This window comes from Nanorana parkeri, unplaced genomic scaffold, assembly GCF_000935625.1.
Source record: "Nanorana parkeri isolate BGI_ZX_2015 unplaced genomic scaffold, ASM93562v1 scaffold259, whole genome shotgun sequence".
Classification (NCBI taxonomy): Eukaryota; Metazoa; Chordata; class Amphibia; order Anura; family Dicroglossidae; genus Nanorana; species Nanorana parkeri.
In genome coordinates, this window is record NW_017306527.1 from 1,392,315 (window position 1) to 1,407,045 (window position 14,731).

A 14,731-nucleotide genomic window follows, 5' to 3' on the forward strand; every position below is an offset into this window, starting at 1 on the left:
CCCGCCCCCTTCTTTAGCATATGCAGTGCCAGGAGTGAGGAAAGGAAGCCCTGGGTAAGCTTTAGTCAGAGCATACATAGGGCTGAGGCGTCTTCACACCCCCATGTGATAGCATTAGACCAGTCACCAGGCACATGCACTGTCACATGAGAGTAAAGTGAGTAAGTCACCTACTTCTCCATAACTATTAAGTAATTAACTAATAATTAAGTATTTACTTTGCTTTTGGTGGCTGAATAGAGCTGTGGGGGAGGAAAGGAAAAGGTATATATTCATGGGGTGGGTGGCGTTAAAGCAAACCTGGTGCTTTGCCTTGCATGGGCAAAGAAAACGCTTGCTCCAAGGTCCACTGAAAGCTACAATTTGGATAAATTGTTGCCAGTAACGGCTGTATGTCTCTAGAGATCTAGTCTTCATAAATCAGATCCATTGTGTTTACTTTATAATAGTATTTAAAATATACAAAATAAACTGACAACATTACCTATTTTGCGAAGTTCAAATGATGAATCAAACTGATGCCCAGCTGCAAGGAGAAGGACTGCATAATTAATTCCAGACTGAAGAGTTGGCTCAGATTCAAATGATCTCTGGTACCTGTACAAGTAAACAAATTGCAATTGTTATATAAATATTAAACTGTTTACACCCATAATATCAACTTGTACTTGGGGGCCTCTTCACGCCTAGGTGAATGCAGTAATGGGCGTTTATGGTGTGAGCTACTGCAAGCTTTTCAAATGCACCGACCCGCAATATGCATTTTTTCATCATGCTTTTATCTCACACTTAGGCCCCATTCACACCAGGGCGGCAGCGTTTCAGCGTGGTTTCCAAGTAATTTTTGAAAGGGTGTTTTTGGGGCGTTTTAAATTGCATTTTAGCACTGAAACGCAATTAAAAAACGCCCCAAAAACACGCTGATCAGGACTACAAATCTCAGCAATACATTATACAGTAATGCAGAATACCACCAGCTATAGAGGACTACAAATCCCAGCAAAATATTATAGAGCAATGCAGAATGGCATCAGCTATAGAGGTCTACAAATCTCAGCAATACTTTATATAGAAATACAGAATAGTATATGAATTTGCTACATATTCTGTGCTGCCGCTCTGCTCCAGGTAGCCAGCCTGATGTCTCAGGCATAGTGTCTCAGCAGGGGCATATGTGGCAGATGTCAGCAGGGGTAGAGGGTCTCAGCAGGGTCAGATCGCAGCAGGCAGGGGCAGATCGCAGTCAGTATCAGGGTGACTTTTGTACCCTGTGTAGGCAAGGGCAGATGTGGCAGATCGCAACAAGGCTGATGTGTGGGTCGGCAGTGTAAACAGGCGCCACTGTGGTTCCCCAGAAGGCTGCCTCAAGGCCCCCAGGAAGTGCGGGACCTTACGGCAGCTGAATCTTTAAAGTGATATGTCTCCTCTAATGATAGGGGTTCCGGGACCGAATCTCACTGGGCCCCCCAGCCTCAGGTACCTCCGCCTCTGAGTCCCCCTTCCACCAGTGGTGCCACTGCTCTCCTGCTTATGGCTCCAGGCAAAAGGGACAGCTGCTGTAAATTATGGGGCCCAGGGCAGTTGCTCTTTTTGCCCTGCATTAAATACGGCCCTGAGTAGCCTCTGGACTACATTAAAAAACTCAGTCTCTGGCTCCATAGTATAGCAGAGTTTCCTTAATATAATATAAACCTAAAGTCTGGAAGACTCACTCAGTCAGCTTTCTACTCTATTATAATTACTTTAATTATCCAGAGTGTATACATTATTACTTATTTCTATTGAATCAATAAACTATTTAAAGTGGCACTACACTCAGCAGTTAAACCTTAAAAATGCATTCAATTGATTACGTATCACTCGGCTGTAGATCCTCAAATCATCTCCGAATTTATGCTGACACTGTCCTTTTGTTCCCCATGATCCCTGTGTGTGTTGTAAAGTAGCCAACGCCCCAAGTTCGCTGCCATGATAGACTACAATCTCACTACAAATGAGTAAACTAAACGTGAAATTATAGTCTATCACATGAGTGAGCATGGAGCGGTGGCTACTTTACAACACACACAGGGACCATGGGGAACAAAAGTAGCCACCCTCCAGAAGGAAGGACAGTGTCAGCACCAATTCAGAAATGATTTGAGGATCTTCAGCCGAGTAATACAAAAATAAGATACATTTTTGTTAATAGTTAAAGGGTACTTGAATGTATTTTTAGGATTTAATGCCTGAGTTTAGTGTCACTTTACCAGTGACTGGTGGAAACTGGAGTGTGGGAATCTCCCAGAATCTGGTAGTTCAGTTTCTATATTGAAATAAAGTTAAAATAAAGGATTAAGACTAAAGTTAGTACTGGTCTGCTGTGACTCTGTGCATCTATTATCCTAGAAATAATGTTGTCAAAAGGCTAATCCCTGTGGAAGACTGGTCCCCCTAGCAGGTACAGTTCCTAGTTTGAAACTGGTAGAAAGTCCATGATAATAATTGGCATGTCTGTTTACTATTGAAATAAGAATACTAAAGTAAACTTTAAGACGTTTCGTAAACATGGACACACCCATATCTCTGGGTAAAGTTGCTGCTTTCCAAAACATCTTACCGTCATTGTACTTCATGTGTATTCTTTTGAAAAAAAGAAACTAAAAACTTTTTTACACATATTGTGTACATTTTTATATAAACACCTCTAAATGAACTAAAAAGAAAATCAATGTCTTAAAAGGTTGTTTAATATAGATATGCCAAAATTGTTTTTACCCCTTAGCTTTACACTACACTACCTTAAATTATTTGTGTCTCACACACTCTTCCCTCCTAGACACTGCCGCTCACGGTGGGAGAGTTTTAGCAACAAAGTAAAGGTGACCATACACCTTACAGCCATCGCAAAACTTTCGTACGACCTGCCCATCATGGACATGCAGATCGTACTTGCGATCATCACAAGTCCTCCTCATTGAGGGGAGGGCTTTGAGATGATTGCAATGGTGAGCAGGCAGTGTGCGCTTGCGCACCTCAGGTCGTGCGGCTTTCGTCTTGCAATCACGCTACCAACCAGCCAAAAATTGGGTTTTCTAGCGTGCTCGTTATACGAAAATTAGGGGTTTCCCGATACCACTTTTTCAAGACCAAGTACAAGTACTTCCCCTCATACTTGCCGATACCAATTACCGATACTTTTTCCTAAAGGGACAGGTGACATTTAAAAAAAAACAATAGACTAATGATTTTAGGCCAATTTCTTTATGATTATGAAGAACTTTAATATTGGTGGTATTGCGGCGGGAAACTGTGCGATCTGATTGGCGTGAATTGCCCGGCCAGTGCCATTATTTTCTAATGGCACCCCAGTCGTGCCTGGCAGATTGCAGGGTTCCCCGCCGCAATACCGCCCTGCCCGAGCGGTTGCACACAATCGCGGTTGAAAACACTCCACGTTTATTCGCATGCAGATGATGGGGGCAGCGGGGCTGGTTTTCATTTTTTTCAAATTTTTATTTACTTTGTAAAAAATTTAGATTTCCATTTATTTTATTATTTTTACTTTAACGCCTGTTGCTGTTTTTTTAAATTTTTATTTAGTTACATTTTTAATTTTTAAAGTTATTTTTTACTTTTTTATATTATATTATTTTTTATATTATTTTTTTAACTTTACTTTATTGCTATCACACAGGGGATAAACCCCTGTGTGATAGCATGTGGAGGTGACAGGTTCTCTTTATTGACCCTGTCACCTCCAACACAGGAGTTCTAGCACAGCACTGTGCTAGAACTCCTGTGACAGAAACGAGCAGCGGCCGTGAACAGAGGCTGAGGGAGGCGACATAGCCTGTCACAGCTCCACGTGTCCGGCTCTGTCACAGCTCCATGCCCCCTTCTCTCAGCGCTCCACTCCCCCCGTCACCGCTCCACCACGCCCCCTGCGATCGCTTGCCCGGCAATACGAATTCAACACCGATGCACAAGCATCGGCGTTATGCATTGGGGCATTTTTACAAGTACTTACGAAAGTGCCTTGCATCGGTATCGGGACATCCCTAACGAAAATCGTGAAACTGTACAGTAAATGCGGTCGCACACTGCCCATACACCTTACGATTATCGTACGATCGCGGGGCAGCTTTAAGGCGCTGCTCTATGTCCCAGCGGGGAGGAGAGAAAGTGACAGCCGGCCGAGCGCTGCGGGAGGAGAGCGCTGTGGTTTTTTTTGGGGGGGTGCAAAATGTATTTTGCACCAGGGCCCTTTGTTCCTTAGGTCCGCCACTGGTGTTGCCCCCACCTCTTCCGTATGCTGCTGTTAGGACCGGGGGGGGCAAGAGATTGTTTGCCCAGGGCCCAATCAGTATTAAAGACGGCCCTGTTTACAGTATAGTCAATCCAGAAAGCACTGGGCATGGCCAAGTGCTGATTGATGAGTCTCAGGCTTGTGAATCAGCAGTGACTATGTTATAAGCCATGCTCCCCCAACATTTTCTCATCCCACTCTAGTGTAAGCAGATACAGCCTACATGAGAGTAGCAATGCTGCTCTAAATTCAGGTGCAGTGCAGAATCAATGCCACACTTTTACAGCAAGCTGCATTAGGTGGGCTTCACTGCAGGCTCAACAGTTATTTGTGGGACTTTTCAGGGGGACTAAGAAAAAAACTGTAGGTACAGATACACAAAACTAAGTCATGTAGCAATAGTTTTACTTTAAACAAAGATACATATTTCTTCAAAATTCATTATTACATTAATTATAGTACCCTTCCTCAGTACTACTCTCGAATGTCTTCAGTTCTAATGTAAACAGTGGGTTGGCTCTTCTGAGAATTTATGCAAATATCAACATGCCTTGATGGTTAGATCTTAGTCTGGAGGAGTGGGTATTCCTAGGCAGGTTGTATTTGCATGCAGACCACCCTATGTAATATCCACATGTGATGCGGAGCATGAAAACCAATAAATTAAAGGGGCAGGCCAGTGACAGCATGGCTTAAGAGGAAAGCGCTACATGATGCTGGACATAATCCGGCCAGCAAATGAGACGTTTCTATCTGACTTGCTGCACTGACATGCCACTTTCCTTTCCTTGCCCATCCAAACTGGCTTTTGATGTTTTAATTTCTAGATGTTTGCTGAAAGCCATTTATAATTTGGCAGCAATTCTATTTTATTGTTTGCATCTTACTTTTATTAGTCAATGTTTCTGCTGTTTTGAATACTTGGCCCTGTTATACCTATGGGAAACCTCTGACAGAGTCTAGTATATTCAGGATACAAGAATTGAAGGTGTGACAGGACCCAGCATATGCAGGACAGGAAAAATTGAATATTAAAAATAAGATTTTTTTTTTGGACTAAGAAAAAACTGCATGATGTCAACACAATTTTGAACTCAAGGCTCAACTTTTACAATGTTTCAAAATATCATTTTAAAGACTCAAACCCACCACCTTGTGTATAGTAGAGAAGCTCTAACCATTACGCCAAAAGAACTCGTACATTTATGATGGGAATACAGATGCCTATGGCATTTTCAGTAATACAATGTGCAAAAAAAAAAAATACACACAAGCAGTTAAAATTGTATTTTATGCACATTGTCGAGGCTAATTCTTGGACAGCTGGTAGGTTAGTTTACTTCACTGTGCACTGCCTCCAACTAAAAGTGGAATTACACCGTCCTATTCTTTACATCCAAGGAAGGTGCCATCCTACTCACTGTTCAGACTGCAGTGCTGCACATGTGATAAGTTATGACACAATCCATTTGAGGGTTTGAACGTTTGGTTGAGAGCTGAAATAAGCACACTGGCAACCTTGACAGTTACTATTACCACAGCCATGCCTTAAAAGTAACTGTTTTAGTAGATTTGGGAGTTAAATTGGTGGGCCTAGTTTTATTATGAGTTAGGGATGCACCATTACGGGTAATTACCGGTACTTCCGCTAGCATGGAGCCGGCTTTCCGGGCAATCAGGACTTGATTGCTCGGGAAGCCGACACCATGCTGTTTTGCCAGCTTGATGCAGAATGGTCGGGAAGCCGGCTTCCCAAGCAATTACCATCTAGTCTGCTTCCTGATCAATCAGGAAGCCGGGAGGTGAGTCATTGCCAGCCACCCGGCTTCCAGGAATAGGCCAGGAAGCCACCTCCAGGCTCTCTGCTGATTGGCTGGGAAGCCGGCTTCCCGGCCAATCAGCATCGAGCTGGACAAACAGCATGGAGTCGGCTTCCTGGCAATTTAGAAAGCTGGGAGGCGAGTCATTACCCGCCGCCCGGCTTCCTGATTGGCCAGAAAGCCGGCTCCATGTTCCCTCGTGGCACTGCCAGTCAGACGAAATCTCCCTCTGACCGGAAGATCCGGTATCGGGGAAGGTATCAGAGCATTTGGACAAGTACTCTCCCAAATACTCGGGATCGGCATTGGTGCATCCCTACTATAAATCCTACCTCTGTCACTAGAGGAAAGGAAAGTTTGCAGCGGTGGGGCAGTAACAGAGCAGAAGTGTAACTTTCCTACTACATGGGCAGTGACAGAGGAGAAGAGAACTCAGTAATCACCCACAGATTTTCCTCCTATTCCACGTCCCGGGACTTTCCAAAAGAAATGGGCTGAAAGTTTTGACATGGTAATACACATGTAGATTTCCGTTTTATGATTTAAACCAAATATAATGAAACATGGACAATGCTTGGAGAGGGGAAAGATTGAGTTAAAAAAAGACCTTCATTCTGGCACTGTCCCACTGTTCTGGGACTTTGGGGAGACATATTTCGAATCACTAGCATGATCAGTGGTCGAGCTGTCGACCCTAAACCAGCAAAGGCAATTTTAAATTTAGAATTGGACAGCTTCCCTTCACAGACTAGAATAGTAATAACACACATCCTTTTGGTGACTCGGTTACTTATAGCTAGAGACTGGAGAACCCCGCACTCTCCTACTATTCCACAGGTTGCCAACTTGGTTCAATTACACCATTTCTATGGGAGAATACTGGCTTTCAGCAATGACAGTATCCATAGATTCGATAGCCTTTGGAACTCTTGGATAAATTGGCACTCATACTTGAACCATGCTCCGTAGAGAATCTATTGTTGCCTTTCCCTTATCTATGTCCCTGTCTATATCTTTGCACTTGTATTGATATTTCAGGTGAACACTTCTGTATCCGATTTCTTTTTACTTTTAGTCTATGCACAGTTGGTGTTGTTACATTGCAATAGATTACTGCGATGATCCTTTGTTGATGTTTGCTTTTTCTATCTCACCACCTGTTATTGCGACACTTAACTGTCTTACTTGTTTAACTTTATATTTGTTGATATGTGATATTTTGTTATCAAAACCAATACAAATCTACTTGGTTAAAAAAAAAAAGACCTTCATTTTGGAGTTCAGCTGCAAAATCAGAAAACTTTTCAGCAAAAAAAATCCTTATAATGCCAATTTGCTCCAACAGGGAAAAAAATAGGAGTCCTTTTAAGTTTTCTTACTCTTTTGAATCTCTCTCGCTAAGATTTCAGCCAGCTTTACATTGCTGGCAAATGCTGAAAGTGCTGGGGAGGGTAGATAAGCATATGTGCACTAAAATGCACTTATAAAATTCAATGGCTATAATAGGGTTTCATTTTTATATTGCTCACATTATTCAAATAACTTATATATGGATACATCTTACGTCCAAAATTACAGTTACACCCACCAATAATCATGAGAGTACAAGGTCTATATTTGTACACATAAACAGATAGCAGTAGGCGCAAACTTTATTTGCTTTATGGCTGCTACCATTGTAAGCTGCATTTCAGTCCTTATATGCTGGACTTAAAGATAAGCTATCTTTTTACACAGACTGTCTCCATATTTTATTGTTCTTTCTACGGCCAATGCCTTCTGTATTTGGCAGAGCAAATATGAATGTGAAAATAAGGAAGTAGCAGTTAAAAATGACAGGTGTGTCAAGAAGACAACAGAACCATACAAAGAGCTAAACAACCAACCTGTGTTTCTTGGATATCCACAAAATAACTACATTGTATTTCCAATATACCTATTACTCCACATGTGAGGTTACCTGAAAAGCATTAGTGTTGGTGGTACTTGGTGTAGGTTTGTAAGTGCTGAGCTGAATTTTGTTCACCTACTCTTCTCTTCAGAGCCCAACTGTTTTCTTTTATAATTGGACAGCAGCTTGCAACTAACTGGCAAATTCAAAATTAGCCAATCTTTAAAAGTTTGAACAAAAGTTTGAATTTGGGGGAATTGGGGGACAAAACTGAGTGGGGGAAAAAAAATGCTAGTTTGTGTCCTCCCGTTACCCTTAGGAGAACTATGGGGAAAAGCCCTGACCCCATAGTTCTCCTTTAACCAATCATTTTTTGTATATATTTGGATTGAGAGGGGAAGGTTGGAACATCTTTCAGATTCTTTGGTATGACCTAATCAAAAGAAAATGTGGAACGAAGTGGAAATCTTTCCAAAATGAGGTGAAGTCCGACCTCTGACAGGGGTCACCGAAAAGGTTTTCCCAATGGGAGTTTTTCCCTTCCTGTTCAGATGTCAGCCATGAAAATGTTGGATTTCCCTACTTTCTAGGCTCCTTTCACATGGGCGCCTGTCAGTTCCGATCAGCATAGGATCCATGCACAGATCCTCTGCTGATTGGAGCAGTTCAGAACGAATGTCACCGTTGTGACAACTGTGTCCATCTAGGTTTTTACTCCATCTTGCGATGGAGGTAAATAATGGAACTTACAGGATTTAAGGTCTATGGAGAGTCTAATGTAAATGGACATGTGTATCAGATCACCCCCCGCCAAAAACGGAACTCTATTCCGCTTGGGTTTGCGGTTTTGGACGGAGTCAGGGGTAATTGGATAGATCGGATCTGGTTGTCCACAGACTAACATTGAGCTTCCGATCAGATCCGCCTGAAAAACTGACAGGCGGCCCTAACTGGACTATATCAATGAAACAAATAATGTACTTAATTGTACAGACTCGACGCCTTTCGCGGTATCGCTTCTTCAATAGTCCTGACAGTTCATGGGTCTTAGACCATCCAAGACCCGCAAATCACGAGAGCAGAGGGATGGGAGAGAAGGGATAGTAAGGCAAAGGTAAAGCAGTGGAGCTGATAGCAGTATGCACAATGTTCCAGCAGGGGCTTTCCGGGGAGATGAAATAAAACAGGAACAGTACAGACTCTCCGAGTCCTGTCAGCAAAGTACCTCAGATCATTTTTCCAGCTGGAGGGAGGTGGATGTTTGCGGACTCCATTGCTGACAGGACCCATATACACTACAAAAAGAGGACACCCATTTGATCAACACTCTGTGGGAGCGGGGAAGTTGTGTTCAACAACCAAATGGTGATTCTGAAACCGCTCCCGTGATTTGCGGGTGTTGGATGATCTAAGAGACATGAACTGTCAGGACTCCTGAGGAAGCAATACTGCGTTGAGTCTGTACAATTAAGTACATTATTTCTTCCATTGATATAGTCAACTGTGTATGTCATTACTATATATTTGATCTCGACAAACAAAATGAACACATGGCAATTTTTGTTTTTACAAACATTTTAATGTATATTCATATCAATAAAAAAAATGAATTTTAGATACATATTGTCATTCAGTTCTTGGCACCGCGAAAGCCCCAAGATGTTTTTTTATGCTTTTTGTGGTCTAATATTAAAGTGAATTTCAACGTATGCAGCCAGATTGGGATAACACCTACTATATATGTTACACGCTCCTATTTACATTTAATAACTTGCTGCTTACATTTTAAAGTGCTTTTTACTTGCTTAAAAATTGTACCGAACTTTCCCACTATGTAATGTTAAGGAGGGGGCAGTGGAAAATTATGTTTACTCCAAATAACCCTGTGTGTACGTTGCTGGCAAAATTATCAGTTGTAAACTAGATTTGAACACTGCCTGTCCTAACAAAGGGTTAAAAGACAAAGTGGATCTTTTACCCCTTTCATTAAAAATCACATCAGTGTGCAGCTTTTCATGCTGATATGAAACCATCTTACATGAATTAGTTAAATAAACATATTTTGCCTTTACTTACAATTATTGTTTGCACACTTCCTGGTCCTCTTAGGCATAGGCTACATCACTAATGCCTAAGATGCATCCTGGGAAGGTTACATCAGCAGAGGTTACATCAGCAGAACATTGTTGGGAAATTTAATCTGTAAACTGCAAAATCTCACTAGATCTCAGGGAAAGACATTTTTCTCCTGAGATGATGTGCATGGTCACATGTCCTAGTCGCATGAGCCTGAATTCCAGGAAGTAAAGAGAAATGGATCAATCTACCCTTAGTAAAAATGGCCACTGTGAGAAGATTGGAGAGGAAAATAAAAATAAAAGTATGCAAAGAATAAAAGCCTTTTAACTATGTATAAGTATCTGTTTGTAGATTGCCATTAATACACTTTTTAAAAGGTGCCTTTGTTGTCATTTAAAAAATAAGGATAAAAATAAAAAAGGTTTTAAAAAAAGGACAGAAACCCTTCTACGGGGGATGTCACATACCCTTTTACTGAATGGCATTTTTAATGTTTTATCTCATTTACATTTGTTTCCTGCCTCTGTAAGCCCTTTTTATACTGCCAGACTTTTGATGTAGGAAGCAAACTTGAACTTTTGTTAATAAAACATGATTATTCCTACTAATTAAATATGTATGACCCACAAATGTCTACAGGCCTTTCAAGACAGTGATTAATATAAAAACAGCAGTATTAACCATTTCTTATACAAACAGGCTTCTTAATTTTTTGAGGTGATAGCTGAACTTCAGCTTGTGTACATCTAAACTATAGAATCATATTACTTTTCACTTACAGAAAGTATTCCTTGACAAAGATGTATTTCTTTTTGCACAATATAAAAGAAAACATTAGATAAATATATATACTGATGCAGGAAATACACCACATCAAGGTGTGGAGTCAGCATGGCTGAGAGCAAAGAAGGGGTTAACTTGGGAGGGCAGGTACTTCCCCTACAGCCCTTCCTTTTAAAAAGGTAACACAGGTGAGAGAGGAGTGGGGAGCTGAGAGTCAGACGGAAAGCACTGTGTGTGGGGCTGCTCAGAAGCATGTGGACCCTATCTTGGTGAAATCACCTAAACACACTACGCAGTGCAACCTTCTTGAAATACTTTTTCGTTATGTTTGATGTTTGCTGAAGAAAGCCTTTTACTTTACTGTTTTGCTGAAGAAAGCTGTTTGTTCCGTTACTGCTGGATGAAATAAAAACGGCTTATTTATATCGAACTGTGTTGAAGACGCATGTGTACCCCTGGGGTTCCCCACAAAGGATATAGATCGTTAACTAGTGGACTTCAAGGTGGTGTATATAATAGTATGCCCATGACAACTGAAATGACCAAAAATTTATGTTTTGGTAAAGGAATTTAGAATCTATGTATAAAAATCTAAATGAACAAGCTGGTAACGATTAAAATTTTCCTGTTCGATTAATCAAATTCTTTTTACTCATGAACCAGGAGACTCACCGGCCCAAGTGATTCCGTTCAGGTAACGAAGGGAAGGGGGAGGAGTCAGGTGACGTCACGGACATCGACGTCACCGGAGTCCTCCCTCCTTCCCTTTGTTACCCATCACGGACAACCACATCACGGACTCCTCTCCCCTTCCCTTCGTTAGCCGACAGAGCCACTCGGGGAAGGGGGGAGGAGTCCGTGACGTCACCGGATCTGCGACGGAAGACCCGGAAGCCGGCAGAGAGGTGAGTTCCGATCAAAATAATTTTGATCGATCAAAAAAAATTAACGATTAATCGAGGGATTAATCGTTAATTTCCGCAGCCCTAATAAAAAAAATGGTATAAAGTAAAAGCAGCAGGTGATCATTTATGCTGAGATATCACAAAACCAGATTCCATGTGCTGTAAACTTGCACTTGAGAGTAATTGCAATATAAATATGACATATGATGCAGTCTGTCACTAGCATTAATACAACAGTTTTTGTTTTTACAAGTCCACCCTGTAACATAATTCTATTACCCATGGATCTGTTATTATTTTCAATTACTGTAATGGGATGACAACACTGTTTTTCAGTAAAATTACACAGAGCGGTTTTTAGATGGAAATGTAGTTTTTATTAATACGAGAGACAAATACAAGTCCAACTCCAGCTAACACTTTTCATGCAGTTACAGCAACAGGTTTTATTTATTTTAGAAAAAAAGATTTAGAAATAAAATATGAATAAAAGATGGCCATTGTAACCCTGCAACTGATACTTTGCCTGACACTTTTGCATTTTTTTGTAGGGATAAATAGCCCAACTGTATAGTATATTATTGGTCATGACAAGTCTGCATGAACTGATTCTAAATCAAATGACTGGCTGTTTTCATTAAAGGAGAACTATGGGGTCAGGGCTTTTCCCCATAGTTCTCCTTAGGGTAACGGGAGGACACAAACTAGCCTCCTCCCGTTACCCTAAGCTCAGTATACCGCGAGCTACAGCCAGCGTCATGCTGCCTAGTGACATTGCGAGGCAGTCTGGCTTCCTGACCAATCAGGAAGCCGGGTGTCATGTCATGACCTGCCTCCCGGCTTACTGATTGGCCGGGCTCACACTACCTCACGATGTCGGTATTCCGTATCTGCGAGTACTGGGAAAAAAATATCGGTACTCTATGCCAAAAAAAGGTATTGGTGCATCCCTAATAAAAGACAGGATGAAATTGTAAAGCAGACCTGAGCTCAAAAAGGACAGTGTTGCCACCTTATAGAGAATATCTAGAAATGTTAATTTTCTCTAAGCAGTTCCCTGAAAAGTGTAGAAAACACAAAAGATAAAGCGCACTCCTGTGGGGTGGACACACTTCAAATCGGATGGCTACTGTATGCTGGTGTGCAAAGCTCCTCACTACAGGGAGAGAACCCTGTCTGTAAACAACCACAAATCAAAACAAAAACTAAGGAGTGCAACTACCAAAAGATGTATATGTGGGCTTAGTCTGGCGAGGGGCCCAGTGGATCGATGTAATAAGAACAATGTCAGGAGCGCTACTAATCTTAGAGTGTGGAGTGTGGGTGTCTATGGCAGTGTGACCGCAAAACGAGAGAGGCTTACAATTAGGAGCTCCCCTGTTGTCTATGCGACCGTCTCCTTGGACGGATCATGGCTCGAAGGGATGCCTCTTTATCAAGCCTCAGCACCCTGAGGCTTGATAAAGAGGTAACCCCTCGAAACGCGTAGCCACCTTTCCGGAGACCCCTGATACCCCTGTGACCATAGCCCGATTGTTACCAGTGACACACGGCGCCCTTCAGCTGCGTGTAGCTCCTCCCCCCTTTTTTTTCTCCGTTCCTGACCGACGCGGCTCGGCCAGTCGAGTACGTGGGCGACCATACAGACATAGACAACAGGGGAGCTCCTAATTGTAAGTCTCTCTCGTTTTGCTGTCACACTGCCATAGACACCCACACTCCACACTCTAAGATTAATAGCGCTCCTGACATTGTTCTTATTACATCGATCCACTGGGCCCCTCGCCAGACTAAGCCCACATATACATCTTTTGGTAGTTGCGCTCCTTAGTTTTTGTTTTGATTTGTCCCTGAAAAGTGTACCTTTTACCTTGAATAAATCCTGAAAAATAATGAACTTCATGTGCATAGACACTCATATTCTGCAGACGAAAAGCTGTATTTTTGCAGTGTGGGAACTTCTAAGGCACTGCTACCTCTGAACGCTAGTCCCAGTTGATTTGGAGCAACATTTGGTGATATTATTACTATGCTTCTCACTGTTCTCCTCAGGCTAGGTTCACACCCAGGCGATTCAAATGCCGAGCTGTTTTCGTGGGATTGTCGCACGTATTCGATTGCGCAGTTTTCAATGCCTAGAGATGTCTATGGGACCCAACCGCGTGACTACCGCCCGTAAATCGCTCCTGCACCTTTTTGCCCAACAGGTGATTTTGCGCGACAAACCGCAAAATTTGTGAACAGACTCCATTGACTTCAATGGGAATCTGCAAATTAATCGCCTAGGTGTAAACCTAGCTTAAAAGCTTGCTGAAGAAGCCATACCTGCAGTGCAAGAATATTCTTGGCTTCTGCTGCATTCATTCAGTGGATCTGTGCTTTTTGCACCTCTCCTGCTGCTTCTTTATCATTATCCCACCAGTCATCAGATAACCAGTTATTAGCGGGGCAACTTTGACATGGTACTTCTCTTCCAACATGGCAGCCTTCACACAAAGACACAGTGTGGAACAAAAGCATGGTAAGTCACGGATTCCAGGCAACACTGGAGACTAGTCCTTTGCCCTCTGCTAGCTTTTCTGCATGCATGTAGTACTTTTTTTTTAGCACATACCACCACATGGTCGTATGAACTGAGCAGATTGAAATTAAGCTGAAATGACTTGTCTGTGCACTGGAACACCCAGGGTTTTGGTGCATCTGCGAGGGGGTGGCTGCGCCCCCTTGCCCGGCGAGCACAGGGCGCCATGGCACCAGACGGCCAACACAGCTCGACCTTGCCTCAGCATGGCAGGAAGAAGAGGGGCGTCATAGCCTGCAGCTTCTCCTCGGATCCCCGCTGCTCTTTCCCATCTGTGTGGCCAGAGGCAGCAGGGATCCAAGGAGAAATGGAGTGCTGCAGTCAGCGGGGGGTGGGGTGGGAGAGGTTGCCTTTGACTTCAGGATGGCTGAGCGGTAGGAGAGC

General features: G+C 42.5%; 1 protein-coding gene across 1 annotated transcript in view; it reads right to left on the bottom strand.

Moving 5' to 3' along the window:
* The window catches only part of MAP3K5 (mitogen-activated protein kinase kinase kinase 5), a 146,410-nt gene that overhangs the window by 77,830 nt on the left and 53,849 nt on the right, over positions 1 to 14,731 (bottom strand). Inside the window, exon 8 of the mRNA XM_018556949.1 lies at positions 485 to 597. Within this exon, the coding sequence (XP_018412451.1) occupies positions 485 to 597 (113 nt within the window). The remainder of the gene's footprint in view (positions 1 to 484; positions 598 to 14,731) is intronic.